This window comes from Mesoplodon mirus (genome assembly GCF_964341445.2).
Source record: "Mesoplodon mirus genome assembly, chromosome: 5".
NCBI lineage: Eukaryota > Metazoa > Chordata > Mammalia > Artiodactyla > Ziphiidae > Mesoplodon > Mesoplodon mirus.
The window spans coordinates 36,242,594-36,262,716 of record NC_138980.1 but is presented as its reverse complement, the minus strand read 5'-3'; the positions used below and the strand labels follow the sequence as shown (position 1 = coordinate 36,262,716).

The following is a 20,123-nucleotide window of genomic DNA, read 5'->3' as shown; positions in this document are numbered from 1 at the left end:
GCACGTGTGTGTGTATGCGTGCGTGTGTGTATGCACGTGTGCACCCGCGTGGTCCCACCCACACGACAAGGCTGGAGGAGGCTCCTAACCGCAAGGACACAACGGCAAGGCTCTGGAAGGTGCCAGGGATGACTGAATCCAGCAACTCCGCTCTGCACTAAAAGCATTTCAATGAGAGTTATGGCTGCCTGACGCCCGGCCCTCCGGCCTCTCCGCAGTTCCTCTTTTTAATGCACAGTTTAAGTGGCTCTCATTAAAACTCTAATAAAGAAGCACATTTTAAGTGATTAGCACCAATAACGCGCCAACACATTAGTGCTCTCCCTGTGGGCCGCACAACTCTCCCAGCGAGCCCATTCGGAGCACGGCTATTCATTTTCCGTATTAATCGCAAACCCGTTCCACCCATCTCAGTAATGGAGCCCCTGATGCACGCCCCCAAAAAGTTTGGAAGGGACGCCTAGGAGGGCAGTGAGTCACTTGCCCTGGAGCCTCCCCCATCCTTCCTCCAAGGAGGGGTGAGCAGTCCTGAGTGAGGGGGCTGCAGAGGAAGCAGGAGGCTCCTGCCACCCCTCCAGAGCTGACAGCCCCTTTCCTGAATTCCAGGAGCCACATGACTTAGTGAGTCTGGATTTTTCAAGAAGCAAGGACGGGGCAGCCTCCCTGCTAGCCGACTCTTCCTCTCCCAGCCCCGGCCACTAAGCCTCCTCAGATGCCCAGGAAGTGAGCCAGCATCCAGGTCCGGGCATCAGTAAGGACCCGGCAGCAGCCCCAGCTGCGGGAATGGAGCACAGGGCGAGCTCCAGGGAGAGAGGCTGTGGCACTGTCTGAGGTCGGCGGGGGGCCCCAGAGGATCCCGCATCCGGCCTCTCTAGTTGGCGCTCCAATCACCCAAAACTTTTCTAGTAGAAAAGGCATACTGAGGGAGAACAGCGGGCATGGCTAAGCGTGGTTCTGCAGGTATGGGGTGCTGAGCAGTGGCCCCCAAGACATCCATGTCCCGATCCCCTCAATCTGTGGAACGTCCCCTCAGTGGTAAGAAGAACTCTGCAGACGGGATAAAGTTCAGGCCCCTGAGATGGGGATGGGCCTGGACCACCCAGGGGGGCTGGTGTCATCCGGAGGGTCCTTATAAGAGGAGGCCAGAGGGAGACTCGACCACAGACCAGGGAGACAGAAATGAGAGCGATGCGGCCCCACGCCCAGGATGCAGCTCCTCCAAAAGCCATAGAAGCCAGGAACTGGGTTCTTCTCCGGGGCTTCCTGAAGGAGCCAGCCCTGCTGATGCCTTGATTTTAGCCCCTAGAGGCTCACTGTGGACTTCTGACCTCCAGAAGTGTAAGAAAATAAATCTGTGGCGTTTTTTAATTAGGTTTTTTTTGAGTAGTTTAAGGTTCACAGCAAAACTGAGAGGATGTGTGTTGTTTTAAGCCACTGGGTTTGTGGTAACTTGTTACATCAACAGGAAGCTAATACAATAGGAAAAGACATTTTTAATTTGCATTTTTAAAAACATAATGGGAAAAAAATTAATTTGGTTTTACTTTCGAGCTCAGTAAGTAAGTTAAATCGGCCTTTGCCATGCCCGCCTGCACTGGAATTTCTCCCGGGAGAAGCATGTTCCTGAGAGCGGCTCCAGACCTGTCCATGAGGTCAAGGTCCAAGTTTCCAACATAAAAGGTGACATGACGATGGCCTCTGCATAGGAACTGGGCCCGGGGGCATCTGCCCAACTCACCTGACGGCCTCCCTCCCACCTGGGACCTTGTCGACCCCGCCAACCCGCAGCGAGAATCTGCTGGGCAGAAAAGATGGGCCGTTCCCACCCCCAAGTCAAGTGCAGGCAGGGAGGCGCCCACAGAGGCCGGCAGCCGGCTGGCAGGGAGCCTCACCAACACCAGGCCATGGCTCCGGAAGGTTCCATGGCCACCTGGGGGTGCCGGCTGCCTACGGCTGCCACTGGGGTCGGGGTGGCCTGAGGCCCCGTGCTATCTGCACAGCAGACTCTCACCCTCACCCGGGTGCTGCCTGAGAAGGAGGGGCTGTTCTTGGCTGCACAGCGAGGGCCCACCCGCTGGGCCAGTGGGGTCTGTGAACGTCTGTCCAGGCACTGACAGCCGTCCGCACTCAGGACACGGGTCTCCATGGGGACAGGACAGGTTCGAGATGAGAGCGATGGGGGGCCACAGCCCGGCCCCCCATTGGGGCACACAGAGGCCTCCGCGCCCCCCAGCCTGGGTGTCTGGCTTGTCTCTAAGGATCCCATGCCCTGAGGGCCGGCCTTTACCCGGGTGGTCAGAGCCCCGGACGCAGCCCAGGAGCCTCTCCGACAAATCCTGTCAGCCCAAGAGGCCCTAGCGAGGGTCTCAATCCAGGTGGTGGAGGGAGCCCGGGTGACCCGACCCTGCACGGGATTAGCAGATGGCCCTGCAGTCCCCATGCGGCCGCACGGAACAGCTGCAGACCTCCGAACTGGACTTCTCGTGTTCTAGACTGAGCAAAGACTCCATAAAGACAGAAAAGTGTGGATGCAGCACCAGGTGCTGGGGGGCGGGGGGAGCACGGGCTGCCCCCAGCTGGCAAAGCCTGCCGTCCTGTCCCAAACTCTGGGCCAAGAGGCTAGAAAACAAGAGTGTTGAAGCGATGGCATCCGTGTGGCTTTCGTGAAGTGACAGACCCACAGTGGGGGTCCACGACCTGACCGCCAGGGAAGGGAGTGGAACACAGCCAGGACACCTGGAGCACATCACCCTCCGGGACACCGACCCCCAGACAATAGTGTGAAGCCAGGGAGGGAGAGGCTGCCAGCCCACCGCCCACCCTGGCCCCAGTGGGCCCCAGGCACCTACCGATTGCCAGACGCTCCAGGCGCTTGCCATGCTCTGGGGGGATGGCGTACCTACGAGAGAAGGGAGGCACGTCAGAGGGGAGAGTGGGTGGCCACTGCACAGCTGAGGGCCCCAGGAGACACGCGGGCCCGGCACAGGGCAGAGCTGGGCGGCTGTGGTCGGTGTAGGGGAGGGGCTGTCAGGGTCGGGGGATGCCACATGGATGGGAGGAGGGGTGAGGTGCAGGACCCAGGACTTGGGGGGCAGTGACACACCCTCAGAATGCCAGGAGTGGAGACATTCCCAGTGGCATGGTAGGGCCACTGTCCAGAGGAGGAGGGAGGGTGGTAAACTGTCCAACGGTACAGCTACTAGAGCATCCGAGTCCCGTCCCATCTGGGAGAAACTCCAGGATCCAGCAATCCTGCCCCCTGGGAACACTGGGCCACGTCTGACACATTTCTAGTTGTCACGACTGGGGGAGTGGTCCTGGCATCGAGGCAGGGGGGGAGGGATGCTGCTCCACGCCCCACAGCGCCCAGGATGCGCCCCAGTAGAGAATGACCCACCCGATGTCAGCAGTGCTGCAGGGGGCGGGGAGCATGCTCCAGAATAACAACGGCAGTCTCTGGAATTCTAGAACGAGTCCACAGCAGGATGTTCCCCACAGCTGCTCCCTCCTCCCCCACAGGGCAGGAAGCCAAATGGGGAGGGACACGGAACGTGGAAGATCGCCCAGGCTCGGTAGCTGGCTGAGTCCACTCCAGCTGAAAGGTTTATCGTTACTTTTAATAAAATAAAAGGGGACAAGGGTAGGAGATAAGGTGAACATTGTGCTGTCTCTAATCTAACAGGATAAAAATAATTAATTTCTGGGCATGTTTCAGGGCCCTGGAGGTGGCCATGGCACCTTTAATTCTGCTGTCGTCAGAGAGCTGCCCATTATCTGGACAAAGAGGAGGTGACTCTTTTTTAAATGGCCTTTTATCACTTACATAAAGATGATAAAAATTAATCCCAATCCAAAGCACCTCTGTGGGATTAACATCCCCCCACCAAACAGGGAAATGGAACATTCCGTCCCTTCTGGGAAGATGCCCGAGGACAGGAAGGAACTAACTTATGGCTCCAAGGCTGTGATGATTAATGCAATATCACCAGTCTACAATGCTGCTTTCACTTAATTACCGCCTGTAATTGGGAGTTGTAAAGATAAGATTAATTGAATCTGGTGGATGTTAAAAGTTTAATACATTGGAACGTGGCTCCTCTGTTATCGGAAAGTACAAACTGCAGGACGCTGGGCTGAGTGTTCAGAAGAGCAGCCCCTGGAGAGATTAGAAAGGACTCGTGGACGGGAAGCCGGCAGTCACGGGGGACGTCTGCACTCCGACAGCCAAGAGCACACTGCGCCTCCCACGGCTTGGAACGACCCGGCGACAGCCTGGGAGGTGCTGAGAAGCCCCTGTGCTCCCCCAGCCCACACCCAGGGACTCAGCAAGCTGAAAACCTCAGTCTTCAGGGGAAGGCGGGCAGAACTGGGGTCCTGGTCCTTAACGAAACAAGCGCTGAGCGTAGGCCGTCCATTCAAAGGAGGCAGGGAGGGCAGCAGAGGCTCCATCTGTGCAGTTTTAACGGCTCCCCGAGCTCCGCTGGCCTGCCAGCGATGTGGGCGGCAGGTGCCCATAGAGCCCCCTCCCTGCCACGGCCCTCCCCTCCAGGGCCCCAGGCAAGCCCAGAGCAATGAAGGCCCAGGTGAGCCGGCCTCCCAGCAGGGCTGACATTCACCACTGAAGGAAAGTCCCAGACCGAGGGGCCCCCATGGCAGAGCCATGCATAGTCTCCAGCCTGGGACCAGGGCGCGCTAACCTTGTTACAGCCCCGCCTGGCGTCACGCCACTGGGTCGGGGCATCCCTGACTCCCAGGCTTGGCTCTGGGAGGAAAAAAAAGAAGGCAAAGCAGCTCTTTAGGTTGAGCAGGGCTGCTCGCTAACTCTCGAAGTAGGCAAGCATCTGTCTGGCCATTAGTGAGCAGGTTCTGGGGCCGTAAAACAGAGTCGGTTTTATTGGTCGCCGATATGGAGGCAGTTTGTCTTGCTCCCTGGGAACTCCGTCCCCATCACAAGGTCAAACCTCACGGCCAAAATCAATCTGCTTTGCCCGCCTGCAACCCCAGGCAGCTGCTCTCTGGACGTGGCAGCCCGGGTCGCCTGGGCGGCAAAGGGTGCTTGCATGTTTCCTTGGACAGACGGCCCGCCCGGGTCCACATCCATCTCACGACTGGGCCGGTGCGAGGTTTCCCAGCTGGCGGTCAGCCCTGCCCAAGCCCACACAGAGCCCCCCTGGCTCCCCCATCCCACTCTCCGCCAGCACGAGGCTGGTTTCCCATGTGCCCTGCTACACAGTGGCCGTCTCCTTGGTCCACCAGCCCCCGCCTCCTCCTGGGCTGACCACATCCCACCCGCAGACGGCCCCCGTCACCATGCTCCTCCCCAGACACTGGGCTGTGGCTGGGTGCCTCCTGGTGGTCAACTCACTCCAGGCCAGCACAGAAGTCATGGCAGAAGAATCTGGACGTGTCGGATACAGGAACGGGCAGAGCCACTCCCAGAATCCAGGGAGGGATGGGAGGGACAACAGACCAGGGGCTTCAGGGGGCAGAGTCAGAAATGGGGGAAACCCCTTGGGGGAGTCTGCAGAGGGTCGGGCTGCCCACGCGGGGTCACACAGGTCCCTCCGGCCATAGCACACGAGCCCCAGTCCTGAGACTGGCCAGGCAGGCCCCTTTGGACCTTCTCCACGTATTTTACCAGCCCATCATGTGCGCCCCTCCCCCTGCCCTTTCTCTCCTCTGGTCAACATTTTACACAAAGCACTTCTGGATGACACTCAACCAGAAAGTCGTGGAAAATTCGGCACTGTCAGCTCGGTGTCCCTAGCAACCGCTCCAGGTGACCCCGCGGAGGCTGCAGCAGGATTGGACAGGCTCCATAACTCCGGGTTTAATGTTGTGGAATCGCCGAGGAGGCCGAGAGTGACGAATTCAGGCATCGTTTGCCAGACGCCTTTTTCAGAAAGGCAGTCGTCTGCAAATACCAGGGGCTTCGGCGAGAAAATAAAGCAATTTTAGATCCGCTATACAGCCCAGGAGGTAACGGCAGAGGACATGAGACGCATGCAAAGCCACACAATGGTAAAGAGACCGTCCCAGTCCAGCAGTTTCACTGTTCAAACGATCGGCTGACGGGAAGGCTTCCGGCAGTGACCAGAGTCCAGAGGCCACTTTCCAGAAGGAAGTGACCCCCTGGTCTGGGGAGAGATGGGCGGGCTGGCCCTGCCAGGTGGGCGTCTCCCAGCCTCTCCTTTCCAGGTTTCTTCTTTTACACTTGACGTCTGGAGTAGTGGATGTACCCCCTCCAATCACGGCCACCCCCAAAAAGGCAACGTGGAAACCCGCACACCTGGCATAGGTCAAGAGGGAGGCCTGGGGCCGGAGCGGCCAGTGATTGCGTCCAAGACCTGCGTCCTGACACGTGTGCAGGGGTCGGATGTGCTTACGGGGGGCCAGGGACGGACTGAGACTGGACGCTGGAGGGGTGCACCCCTGGCCAGAGTGGGGCGTCCCGTGGACCTTGCTGTGGCCAGGCCAGAGTCCAGTCAAGAAGCTCTGGAAGCCGGGGGCTGTGGGTGCTGGTTGGGCAGAGGCCTCAGTCCAGTGGGAGGGCAGCTCTTGGGCCCAGAGGCAGAGGTAGTTGAAAGGAAACACATCCTCTGCGGGCAGGCTCTCGCCTTGGGCAGGGGACAGGCTGCGTCCATCCTCCCAAGACGCTGACCCGGGAAAGGCTTCCTGTCTGCAGTGAAGGATGCTATTAATGGTGTCATTTTCTTGGTGTTTTGTTTATTCCCCTGGAATGGCTTGATGGATGTGAATAATTATCAGACTATAAAAGCCAGCAAATGTGCTATTTTCTATTGCTCTAAATCATCAAACAAATAAAGTGTGAAACAGCATTTTTGAATATAATTTTCCCCTCTAATGGCTTAGAATTATTATCAAGAACAATGAAAATAAATAAGCAAATGCCTTGTGAGTTAAAAATTAAATGAGTGTGTCAGGAAGAGGAACATGGGCCATCGTGGAGAGCAGGGACCTGCTCGGGGCCATTGGTTCTGCAGAAGCAGCAAGGGGCTTCAGGCCACACAGGAGCCCGGGCCTCTGGGTGTGGACTCCCACTGCCCAGTGCCCTCTGGCCCAGGGAGTGGGTGTCTGGGACCACCTCCCAGCGGGGAGGGCTGTGCTGAGTGAGGGGTGTTCACCACGGTACCTTGTGCCCAGCTGACCCCCGGGAGGTCCAGGGAGCCCGTGTACCATTGTCCTGGGACGGCCACATGAGACCTCGGGAGGCAAGGTGGGTGGGGCTGGCCGCTGCCCTCCCTCTCCCGGGCCAGGGACAGACAATGCCAGATGGGCCGCTGCCTCTCAGCCCAGCAAGAAAACCTGTGGTCCCAGGGCAAGTTGTCAAGACGAGGAACGGGACGCTCCAGTGGAAGGCGTCGCACCCCCAACGGGGCCCAGTTGCTCGGCTGGCCGGCCACCCTGGGCTACAGGACCCGTCAGAGTGGACGGAGTTCCCTGTGAGGAGGGCGCGTTGCCACGGTAACGAGGTAATTCCCACACGCTCCCGCCAGCTGCAAGGGTAATGAGAGGTGATGGGGTCCTGACTCTCAAACCCTGCTGCCCATCCCCAAGAGGCCCCCTTGGCCTCTGCCAGGGCCCTGCAGAACCGTTTTGCTCGGAGCCAGGTATGAAGCGCTATAATTCGGACTGTATCTGCTCCCCGAGATCTGTGTGACTCTCCCCCGGGTGACAAGAGCGCTCAGGATTTCTTCCATCGCCCAGCCTGACAGCTTCCAGCTTCCACCGGCACGAGGCTCGGCTCCCCGCCCTTCCTCTCTGCTGAGGAGAGCGTGCCAAGAGCAGGGGTCCAGCCAGGAGCCCTTTGGAAATGTCAGTTCAGCCCGACGCGAGTTGGAGGGTGAGGAAGTTAATTTCACAGTGTCTGCACAAGGCCGGGGCAGACAGGCCCCTCGCCGTTTAACATGCTATAATGACAGCGACGGAAACAAGAAGGCAGAGTCCACGGGAAGTGCCGAGACCACATGTCACGTTGGAGGCCACCTGGCACAAGTGAGCCGCCGGCACGGGCCCAGGAGGCCATGGCAGCTCCGAATGCCAGCGGCCCCCAGCGCCCTGTGTGCTGGGCATAGGGAAAAGCCGTTTTTTATTGCAATCCTCAAACACACGCCCTCTCTAGCCACGCGTCAGTGGGACAGTCCTGGCGCGGTGCCCCGTGGTCTGGGCAGCCAAGCAGAACGAGCTGGTCACGGAGCAGGCTTCCCCTCGCCCCCGAGTTGCCCAGGCGCCATCTCTGCACTGGTTAGAGATGAGCTGGGCCAGAGCAGCCTCTCACTCTGCTCCTCCGCAGTGAGGAGTGAAAGGGCCCAGAGAAGCACAGTCACAGGCGGTCTCCCCTAATGTGATCACCATGGAGACGAGCCACAACACGTCCAAGCACTGCAGGTGACTTTTACGTGCAGCATTTACATTAAATTCCAAACCATTCTGCATAAAAAATTCTTAGGACTGCCCTGGTGGCATGGTGGTTGGGAGTCCACCTGCCAATGCAAGGGACACGGGTTCGAGCCTTGGTCCAGGAAGATCCTATATGCTACGGAGCAACTAAGCCCATGCGCCACAGCTACTGAGCCTGCGAGCCACAACTAGAGCCAGCCCACGCATAGCAATGAAGACCCAAAGCAGCCAAAGATAATAAATTTAAAAAAAAAACTTTTTTTTAAAAAGAAATATATTTTAAAAAAATTCTTAGCCATCCAGGACTAGGAGGGACCTTCCCCGGTCACAGTTCAATGTGAGGCAGGAGAGGTACTCTGGAAAGCTGGGGGCAAGGCAATCCACAGCACCGCGCTGAAGACACTAGCCAGTGTAATAAGTCAAGAAAAAGATGGGGCTTCCCTGGTGGCGCAGTGGTTGGGAATCTGCCTGCCAATGCAGGGGACACGGGTTTGAGCCCTGGTCTGGGAAGATCCCACATGCCACGGAGCAACTAAGCCCGTGAGCCACAACTACTGAGCCTGCGCATCTGGAGCCTGTGCTCCGCAAAAAGAGAGGCCGCGACAATGAGAGGCCCGCGCACCGCGATGAAGAGTGGCCCCCGCTCACTGCAACTGGAGAAAGCCCTCGCACGGAGACGAAGACCCAACACAGCCAAAAATAAATAAATAATTAAAAAAAAAAAAAAAAAAAAAAAAAAAGAAAAAGATATAAGGGGAGTAACAATCAAAAGGGAGAGACAAACTTTTTCATGTCAAGTAATATAACCTTCTACCAGGGAAAACTAAGAGAATGAGCTGGTGAATTAAGAACTAAACAGTCCAGCGAGGATGCAGAATTAAAAAAAAAAAAAATCAACAGACAGCCAGGCTTCCTCTGCACCAGAAAGACATTCACAGAAGACTATAAAACCCACTAAGGTGAACCCTATCCCTTGTCTAGCGGTCCAGAGGCAGGAATTCCTCACCAAAAACGAAGGCAAACATAAACCTGGGCATGTACTGGCCACTGACACAATCGCAGAGTTTGGTCCAGAGATGGAAGTGCTCTCCGGGAGGCTGACACCGCCAGGAGATGCAGCCCCTCGGTGTCTCTGTCTGGAGTAGGACAGGGCAACAAATACACAGGCAGGCCTCGGAGTTGTGGTGGGCTCAGTTCCAGACCACCACAATAAAGTGAATACCACAATAAAGCGAGTCACACTAAGTTTTTGGTTTCCCAGTGCATAAAAAAAGTTACGTTCACGGTACTGTACTGTACCATAGTCCAACAGTGTGCAATAACAGCATTATGTCTAAAAAAAGAGTGCATATACCTTAATTTTAAAATGCTTTACTGCTATAAAGTGCTAACCATCATCTGACAAGGCAGGGTTGCCACAAACCTTCAATTTGTAAAAAATGAAGCATCTAAGAAGCACAATAAAACAAGGCGTACCTGTACAGCAAAAAGCCCCCTTGCCCCTGCCCACATCTTTCAGTAAAGGAGGTAACAGGTGTGACCGTGACATCGCCGGGTGACTCCAGGTACACACGTGGCAAGACTAGTTTGTCAGGTACGAGCAGGCCTCATCATGACAGTTCAAACGTGAAAGACGGACTACTAACAGTCATGCTGACGGCAGGGTCAAAGGGGGACGAGTGGTCACCCGGTACCAGGCTGGAGAAATAAAAGATGTTAGAAAAAGCAGACAGGCTCGCCCTTGAAACACGAGGGAGCAGGTCCAAAGGCCGGGCAGGACAGCCCTGGAACCACCAAGATATCCCACAGTCCCCTGCCCCACTGGGAGGGGAGGAAGAAGAGCTGTCACCTGCCCAGTTTGCCCGGGAGGGGAGGCTGCAGGGCACCTGGCCCGGGGGAAGGAGGGGAGACTGAGCCCTTCCCTAAATACTCAGGAGAGCAATCCAGCCTGGTGGGGTGGGTCCCCTCCGCGTCCCCCCACCCCGTGCACCCCCATCTGGCCACCACTGCACAAAGGAGCTCGACCTGGGTGGCATGGCTCCCTCCCTGAGAGCGACTGAAACTGCCTGACAGCAAAAGGATGCCTGCCCTGTTTCTATCAGGAAATCCCATCTCACCCTCCGAGGAGGCTGTTCCACAGGGGGCCGCCTCCCTCATTTATCCAAGTGCCGGGGCCCTTTATGTGACAGATACGAACACTTGCTGGGGAGATAGGATCAGCCCAGGACCAGGGTGGCTTGTCTCTAGGATAGAACCTTATTGAACTGCAGTGGTTTTATCTTTAATGGATCGTTTTACGGGACAATAGGTGATGGAATTTGGTATCTCACACCAGCAGTGTCAATGATTTCAAGTAATGACATTTTTATTGAAACGTGCAAGAGATAAACAAAGTTCAGGGAGCATCCACTCAGAGAAAATGGGGCGTCTCAGATGGGGATGCCGGCTGACGGGGATGCCAAAGGACCAGCCTGCTGGCAGGACCAGGAGCTCTGCAGCCAGAGGGGCCGCCCAGGCTTCTCAGGGGGCTGGGGAAGTGGGGACGCGCCCTGGGCTCCACACTTGCTCGCCCGCAGGCTGCCCCCACCTCCCCGAGGTTCCCAGGGAAACGGAGTGGGTGAGCATCCTGAAGGCCCCCCAGCTCTAGGGCCCGGTTCACGGGAGCCCATAAGCCCACTTTAATTAAGGAACAGACTTTACAAGGTGAGCAGTGTTGAGCTGCAATTAAATGCTGAAGTGGAGGTACCTGATCCCTGGCCCGGGTTTATTTCAGGCCCATGAATTCTTTTTGTTATAGACAGGACCAAAAATGCCAAGTCACTCGTGGGCTGGGGTTTGACGTTGCTTTTGAAGCTGTGGGGGGTCCTTCTCAGGTGAGGTTTTAAAAGGCAGGCGGGGGCTTCCCTGGTGGCGCAGAGGCTGGGAACCCGCCTGCCAATGCGGGGGACACGGGTTCGAGCCCTGGTCCAGGAAGTACCCACATGCCGCGGACCAACTAAGCCTGCGAGCCACAACTACTGAGCCTGCGCTCTAGAGCCCGCGAGCCACAACTACTGAAGCCCACGTGCCTCAAGCCCGCGCTCCGCAACAGGAGAAGCCACCGCACCACAACGAAGAGGAGCCCCCGCTCGCCACAACTAGAGAAAGCCCGCGCGCAGCAACGAGGACCCAATGCAGCCAAAAATAAATAAATGAATAAATTTTTTTAAAAAGGCAGGCGCCCATCAACATAATCAACGCAGCCTCTAGTGGGAGCTGGGGAAGGGCCTTGTGCTGCCAGCGGCGGGGTGGGGGGGTTGCGTGCAGGGGGTCGATTTGTGGGGATGCAGTGCTGGGAGCGCCCGGTGCTGCTGGTAAAGCCACCGCTACTTCCCCCTCTTCGAACTGGCCTCAATTTCCACCTGTAAGTTGAAGGGCAGGCAGCTCCCATTTCGCCCAGGACCCACGGCCTGCTTATGCTCCCCCGCCCCCGATTTGTTTCTGCTGAAACACACAGGAGGGCGGGAACAGGAAAGAACAGAGGGTGGTCCGCTGAGAGTGCACGAGCAAGACTTAAACAGCAGGGGCCACGCCGGGACATGGAGGCTAGCTGCGGGGAGCTGGGGAGGGTGGCTGGGAGTCCAGGTCTGCCCTCGGGCTGAGAGAGCCGGGGCAGCTTCAGTGCGGGGAGGCGCCAGGCCTATCAAATCACTTCCCGTGTCCTTGATGCTTTTGTGCTCATCAGCATGCACACCCACAGATGCGTGAGGCCGCTGAACCTCATGTGGACACACATTGACAATGGAGGCCCCCGGCGATTGGGAGGACAGGCCCGGAACTCTCCCTGCCCCACCAGAGGGGGCCCTGGGTGACCGTGACTTGCCCCTTAGCTATGGGACTGGCTCTGGAGAGCATTCAGGTGACGGCATCTTTACAAGCAGGTCCCGTGACCAGCAGTTCCAGTCTCCGCGTGTAAGACCATCAGGGTCTCAGCTGACTACCCAGAAGGTGAAGGGCACAGGGCCCTCGGGGTCACTCTCGGGGTGGCTCTGGGCCCTGGCGCTTTGAGAAGGGTTAAGCTCACACATAGGTTAAGCAGGGGAGAGCAAACAGACCAAGCTGGAGGGGAGCTGCTGCAAGAGGGCCTTCAGCACGTCTCATCCCGGGGATGAGCCTGCTGGTCCCCGCTCCCCAGCTCCCGCTGCCGTGCCCACGTGAGAGGAAAACACAGCCTTAGCCAGATTTTGAAGCAAAGCTAACAAAGACTCCCTCAACTCACAGATTTGCAGGAATCTCCCTTCTGGGGAGCTGAAATCGGCCGACAGCAACCTCTCCAATACGGGAGAGATCTGCCATGGAAACCAGACCCTGCACACAGAGCAGGAATCTACAGAACGATGGGGAGGGTGAGTGACTCCAGGCCAGGACCGCATTGGCCACAGACCCCCGATGCTTCAAGCAACCCCTCATCCAAACACAGCCAGTGGGAGGATCTCAAGATGGGAACAATGCCCGGCGAAGCCACTTCTCTCAGAAGAACTGACAGTTTCTTAGAGCGGTGGGATGGGGAAGGATTCTGGCGACCGGCCTGGCGCTCCAGACTGGAACCAGGAACGCCGGGGGGGCTGATTTGGCTCCTGCTGCCCTAAAGCAAAAGTCCTGCAGTCTCGCAAGCGGCCTGAGCCAGCAGAGCGCTATATCGTTCCAACCCCAAAGCGCCCACTTTGAACAAAAGACTCCAAAATGAAGGGCCATCTGCTCCTGCCAGACCAAGCCAGCAGGCTGTGTGACAGGCCAGCCACGCCTGCGGCCACGAGTAACACACAGACAGGAGATGACTGCGCCCACAGAGGCAGGCTGGCCTGCCCAGGCAGCGAGGGCTACCCCGACCTGCCTGCCCAGGGCTCCCACACCCATGCCCTGGACCTTCCCTCCCGCGGCTAACATCCCCCTGGAACGGTGGAGTAATTAGCGTCTCCCTGCTCCTGGCCTGGCCACCTGCCCTCCAGCGGAGCCCTCCATGGGCTGCCCTGCTGCCTCTCCTCCCACAGGTCTCAGCCCAGCGCCTTCCCTGCCTCCATCTCAGGGGTCCCGCTGCCGCGTGCCACCCACATGGCCCTCCATGCCCACTCGGGGGGCACACCATAAGCTCCTGCCCTGACACACGGTGTCTGGCCTGGAGTGGTTCACGCTGGGTCCAGAGCGGGCACTTGGCCAGGGTTTGAGCTGACCCATCTCCTTCTACAACCTTGAAGCCACCTTCGTCCATGGTAGCAAAGCTACGGCTCACCTGCCCCTTTCCAGCCCTCTGCCCCCGTACACGCAGTCAGACTACGTTTCCCAGGCTCCCGTGCCGGAAGGTGTGGCCACGTGACCTGGCGCTGGCCAATGAGATGTGGGCAGAAGCCACGGACCTGCCTCCCTGGCCCGCCCGTCAAAGTTTCGGGAAAACGGCCTCCCCCTGCCCCACCTAGACGCCTACGCCCAGGGTGACCTCAGAAGCCGTGCACTGAAGGTGGCTGAGCCTCTGGTGGCCTGGGTCCCTGGGTTTGTGCAGCATCTCCTCCATCTCCCACAAGAACCTGCCGGCTTTGATTTCAGCTCAGCAGGGCTTCGCTCAGTGATGTTTTGGGGACTCTAAGAAAAGGGTCCACCCTCTCCCACGCCTGCAAGCTCAGTCCACCTTTGCCAACTGGGACGCCCCCTGTCCCCACGGGGGAGCGCCTGCCTGGGCACGCACTCCCAGAACCCGCCGCCCCTTCTGATTTGCAGGAGGACACTCCGAGGGGCAGGGCGGAGCAGTGGTTAGGAATGCAGGCTCACACCCGTAGCCTGGGCCCAGCCCTACCACTCCCCAGCTCTGCGGTCTCAAACCACGGCCTCGCCAATCTGGTCCCACGTGTGAAGGAGGACGGCGTGGGGCAGTGGGCGAGACCAGGAGTCACTCCAAGCATAGCCTGGCACACAAGAAGCATCGGAACGTGGCCACTGCTACCACTATGTCTTCTCACATTGTCACACTGTCACGTACAGTGACAGATTCTTACACGAGCAGCAGGTAAAAGATGACACGATGTTTGCCCCAGCCCCAAACTGGAAACAGCCCAAATGTCCACCAACAGTGGAACAGATAAACAGGTGGAGGCGTGGTCACACAACAGAAAACGCTGCAGCGTGAAAATGGATAAACTATCACCACACACGGCAGGGACGAATCCTCCTCGCAGACAGAGCAGAAACGCAAGAGACAAATCAGTCCGTGTGCGTGGGGTTCAAACCCAGCCATCACTCAGCCGTGTCTCCCAGAGACACAGACACACAAAGAAAACGGCCCAGAGAAGCAGTGACACACGGGCCATCAGAAGCAGGAGGACGGTCCCAGCTCTGCGGGGTTGGGGGAACAGGGCCACAAAGGAAGGGGGCCCAGGACAGAAAACGAGGGGGTTCATTTCTCAGCAGCGTTGACTGGAGAGTCATTCGATAAACTGTATGTATGTATCCATCTTTCGGCCACATACAATATTTCACGTATTTTTCTGTACCATGTAACGTCTTAGGATAAAAACATTTACTGAAAAGGGAACACACCATGACAGACATAGTCCTCAGGTGCCCCTGAGGCTCACATCCCTGCTCTCGGTCATTCCAACATCCCTCTTGGTGCTGCTGGGAGGGGATCTAGCTGTTATAATTAAGGCCCCAAATCAGCAGATCCTATAATTGGTGGGTGGGCCTGACCTAATCTGGTGGGCCCTGGAAAGGCATCGGTCCCTAAGTCAGAGGGGCCAAGTATGAGGGGACCCTCGGTACCAAATGGACCTTCCCCAGAGCTCCGGGTATGGGTCCGGCCCGCCGACACTCCACTCTGCCTCTGAGGCCGTAAACCGAGGCCCCGGCAGGCCCATGCGGGGGCGCTGAGAGCCGGTCACCTCAAGCCATCTGTCTACGGGATCAGCTATGCAGCAGTGGAGAACTAAGACTGCCCAGCTGGAGGGAGGAGCAAAGAGATCAAAACTGTCTGACAGAAGGACGCCAGATCGTCCACATCTGTCCGATTTGGGTACTGGGCTGTTCTGTTCATTGTTCTCTTTCCTTTTAATTTGAAGTATTAAAAAAAAAAAAAAGAAAGAAAGAGTACACTCCAAAGAGGACAGTACAGAAAGGGGGGAGGTGTGACTTTCCAGTAGAGACACCTGAGCAGCACGACCTCAGCCAGGGGACCAAGGTCGACACCAGCAGTGATGAGCCCTGTTGACGGCAGGCACCCCGAGACAATGGACGAGATGGCCCCTCATGCGTGGTCCTCCTCCCGGCACCCAGAGCCCCAGCTGTGGGAGAAAAACACCAGACAAGTTCCCACTGAGGAAGATTCTACAAAATCTCTGACCACAGTCCTCCTCAAACCCATCAAGGGCATCAAGAACAAGGAAAGTCTGGGAACCCTCCTACACAGTTGGTGGGAATGTAAACTGGTGCAGTCACTATGGAAAACAGTATGGAGGTTCCTCAAAAAACTAAAAGTAGAACTACCATATGATCCTGCAATCCCACTCCTGGGCATATATCCAGAGAAAACTCTAATTCAAAAAGATACATGCACCCCTATGTTCATAGCAGCACTATTCACAATAGCCAGGACATGGAAACAATCTGAATATCCATCGACAGATGAATGGATAAAGAAGATGTGGTACATATACACAATGGAATATTACTCAGCCATACAAAAGAATGAAATAATGTCATTTTCAGCAACATGGACGCAACTAGACATTATCATACCAAGTTAAGTAAGTCAGAAAGATAAAGACATACCATACGCTATCACTTGTATGTGGAATCTAAAATACGACACAAATGAACTTATCTGTGAAACAAAAACAGACTCACAGACATAGAGAACAGACTGGTGGCTGCCGGGGGTGGGTGGGGGCGGGGAGGGAAAGATTGGGAGTTTGGGGTTAGCAGATGCAAACTATTACATATAGAATGGATAAACAACAAGGTCCTACTCTATAGCACAGGGAACTATATTCAATACCCTGTGATACACCATAGTGGAAAAGAATATGAAAAAGAGCATATATATGTATAACTGAATCACTTTGCTATACAGCAGAAAGTAACACAACATTGTAAATCAACCATACTTCAATAAAATAAATTTTAAAAAATTAAAAAGAACAAGGAAAGTCTGAGGAACCATCACAGCCCAGAGAAGCCTGAGGAGATGGGATGCCTGAATGTCACAGGGGACCTGGACAGGGTCCTGGGACAGAAGGGGACACCAGGGACAAACAAGGCAAACTGAATGAAGCAGGACCCTAGTCAACAAGAATGTACCCATAAGGTTCATTAACTGCAACAAATGTCCCAGCCTCATGTAAACTAATAAGGAGGCTGGGTGTGGGGTGCATGGGAACTCTCTGTACTGTCTTCTCAGTTTTGCTGTAAAATCTAAAACAGTTCTGAAAAATAAACTCTTTCAAAAAGAGAGAGAGGGAGTACACCACCAAAACAGTGGATAAACAGACCAGCCTGTGACAAACACAGAAGGAACAAGGAAACAGTGGACCGTTTGCACCAGGCACCCTCCGTCATGAACCCTCCCACCCCTGCTCACCAAGAAGCCAATTTCCAAATCCATCAGCTGCACTGCTGCCCGGCTGCCCAGGCTCACGGCAAGGCATGAGATCATTGGGAATATCAGCAGATCCCCCCACTCAGCCTCATCAGCTCTGGAGGAGAGCATATGGTGAGATTTTCCTTCGCAGAAGGCTGACCTTCCTCTGCCGAGCGTGATGTTAAAATCACTTTGCACTCCCTGAACAAACACCAACTGTGCCTGTCCCCGCCAGCACTGCGAGATTCAAGGAAGCAGCCTGCGGAACGGACCCTGCTGCCCGGTGAGCGGGAGCCCCTGGGGGAGCACTGGGATTCCCAGGTCTACGATCTGCCCCGAGCTGCACGCAGCACAGGTTGTCACCTGACGCAACTGTCTGGCTTTGCTGGGGCAGCACCAGGCTACTGAGTTTAGTGCGGGCGAGGCTGGCAAGAAGCAGTCAGATGTTTGGGCTGATCTGTGGTTCAAACCATGCTGTGTCACGCTGCACAAAAATCCTCTGAAGTTGCCTGTTGTCGCACCCGCCAGGTTAATTAATGATGCCATCCTATCCTCGTAGCCTGATGACACGATGCCCCAATTTGAGACTCCAGCATCAGGAGTTAATTTTCAAATGCCAAAGCCAGCTTCTGGTTTCAGATTTCCGGCACAATCCTGACAAGCAGAAAGGCTGGGCTGTTGGCATCGGGGACGACAGTGTGGTCCCGACAAGAGTGGACCGAGGGCTCTATGAGGAGGGCGGGGAGGGGTCCCGGGGTGGGGGGGTAGTAACACGGCTGTGCTTGCCATAAGCCCCTGGGTGCTCAGGCCCTCCTGGGCATGTGCTAAACCACTTCTCCCAGCGCTGCGCCAGCATCCCCGTGCTGCTGAGCTCCAGGGTGTGTGCGCGGCTGCAAAGCCCAGCTGGAAGAGACAGCTCCCGGCAGGGGCTCTAGGTCACCTCGCAGAACGCCAGGTCTCCAGTCTTCTGGGCATGGTCCCCGGGGGTGGTGGGCAGGACCCTGTGGAGGCCAGACTCACGAACTGCCTGAGTGAGAAGACACACTGTCCTTTCCTGACTAGATGCATGCATGTATGCTGCCACACACGCAACTCGAGTGCACAAGCGTGCACACTCCAGGGTGACCCGGCACCGAGGTCCCCCCGGGTCTGAGAGGGTTTCCAGGATGCGAGGCTTCCGGCTCCAAAGCTAGGAAAGTTGCGCTGGTCACCCTAACGCCAAGGTCACCATGCACCCTGGAAGGAGGCAGTGGGCACACGGGTCAGGCACACAGGGAATAAATGACAAGCAGGCCTGCTGCTGTGGCCAGAGCCACCATCAAAAGAGGTGACGGAGAAGGCGCCCCCTGCTGCCCACAGCCCTTTGCGTCAAACAGTGAGTGCACAGCGAGCTCCGGACCAAGGACCCACGAGCCGGGAAGACAGGCCTCGGCTGGTCGTGCTGTTTAGGACAACAGCCATCTTCTCTCAGAAGGAGGATCCTTCTGCAGAGACACGACCACCGCCATCATAAAACCTCCGACAAGCAGCTTCAGGCAAGGCTGCGTGGACTGAGGACAGACTCCGCCAGGGCTGCTAGGTCCAGTATCTCCGCAAACAGATTCAAGAAAGCTTGGGGCCTTGGACAGCAGGACCCTGCCACCTATCTGTTGTCTTTTAATAAACAGGGGTCCTAACACCTCTCTACTCTCTCTCTGGCAGTCTGCTCTCAGGAAGAGCTCTCTGCTCAAAAACATTCTTTTTGTTGCTGGATTTCTGGTCACCATGGCCCAGGAGGCAGGGCAGAGGAAGCAGGAGCCTGCTGGTTTCCCCAGTGTATTCACAAGGTACACACCGAGACTCCCTGCATCATCCCGGTGGGTCTCTTCCCCTGGCCCCCCAGGTGCTGCGGCCATGTGGAGCTGCTGAGCGAAGCTGCTTGGCTGAGCTGCGGCGCCTCTCTCCCCAGAGACTCAGGAGGAAAGGAGGCAGCGCCTCTATCTCACGCTGGCATCCTGTACAGGGATGGGGCGCAGTGCTGGGAAGCTAAGTTACCAAAGCCAATCTGTGCAGCCGTCACACTCCTACCAATCTCCACTCCAGATGGTGCCCAGCCAGCCCTCCCGCCACCGTGGGGCAAGGCGGGGCCGCACCTGAGTCAGGGAATGGCCCCTGCTCCCCGCCGTGCCAGGCTCTCAGAAGCCACGAGGTCACCCAGGGACCTCCTCCGGGAGTCACCAGCGCTCTCCACCACGGGCCTTCGGAGCTGCTGCCTGCGGTCGCTTTGCTCGGCTCCATCAATCACCAGAATTCCCAATTCTGCCACCGGGGACAAAGCAGAGGCCCTGGCAGCCGCCTGGCATTGTGGTCCAGCAGTGCCACCTGTAGCCAGAGCCAGGGAGCCTGTGGCCGGGAGGAGGGCGGGAGGCGCCTGTCCCCTGGGGCTCACTGGGGTGACTATTCAATACCGACAGGGAGCACGTCTGGGCAGTGGGCTGAAGCCGCCTGGGGTGGGCCTGCAGGGAGGTCCCGAGGGGCTGGGAGGGTGCCCATCAAGGGGGAAGGGAGCAGCCCAGCAGCCCCACCCCGCCCCCGAAGGAGCAATAGACCCCAGACCCCTGAATCCTGAGCCCAGCACGCCCAGCCTCTCTCCCAAGCTGCAGTCAGAGAGAGAGAGCAGGAAACACAGGAGCTGGGCCACATCTGCACACCAGCTCACGCCCCTCCTGTGCCCCACGGCAGGGGGCACATGCCCTCAAACGTGCACGTGCGCACACACACACATACCCATGCCCACGCATGCACACACACTCACACACGCGCAGGCACACCTCCGGAGTACCAAGTGCAGGCCGAGATGACTGCCTGCTGGGTGTCAAGTTTCCCGGCAGCAAAAGAAAGGCTGCCCGTTCCCTCTCCTGTGAAAGCCCCTGAGTGAAAATGCCGAAGAAAAACTGCAGGTGCAATGGAATCAAAAGGAGAAATTCTCAATGCACCCTGGTGCAGCGCTCAGGCTTCTTAAAGGTCAGGGAGGGAGCGAAGCTCTGGAAAAGGCTCCCCGGCCCCCTCACCAGCAGCCCCTCCACCGACTGCCCTCAGGGATCCACCCATCACACCCCAG

At 57.0% G+C, this 20,123-nt stretch overlaps 1 protein-coding gene across 1 annotated transcript in view; it reads right to left on the bottom strand.

Moving 5' to 3' along the window:
- KDM4B (lysine demethylase 4B) overlaps nucleotides 1-20,123 on the bottom strand; it is a 141,194-nt gene that overhangs the window by 60,545 nt on the left and 60,526 nt on the right. Inside the window, 1 exon segment of the mRNA XM_082621824.1 lies at nucleotides 2,850-2,899. Within this exon segment, the coding sequence (XP_082477950.1) occupies nucleotides 2,850-2,899 (50 nt within the window).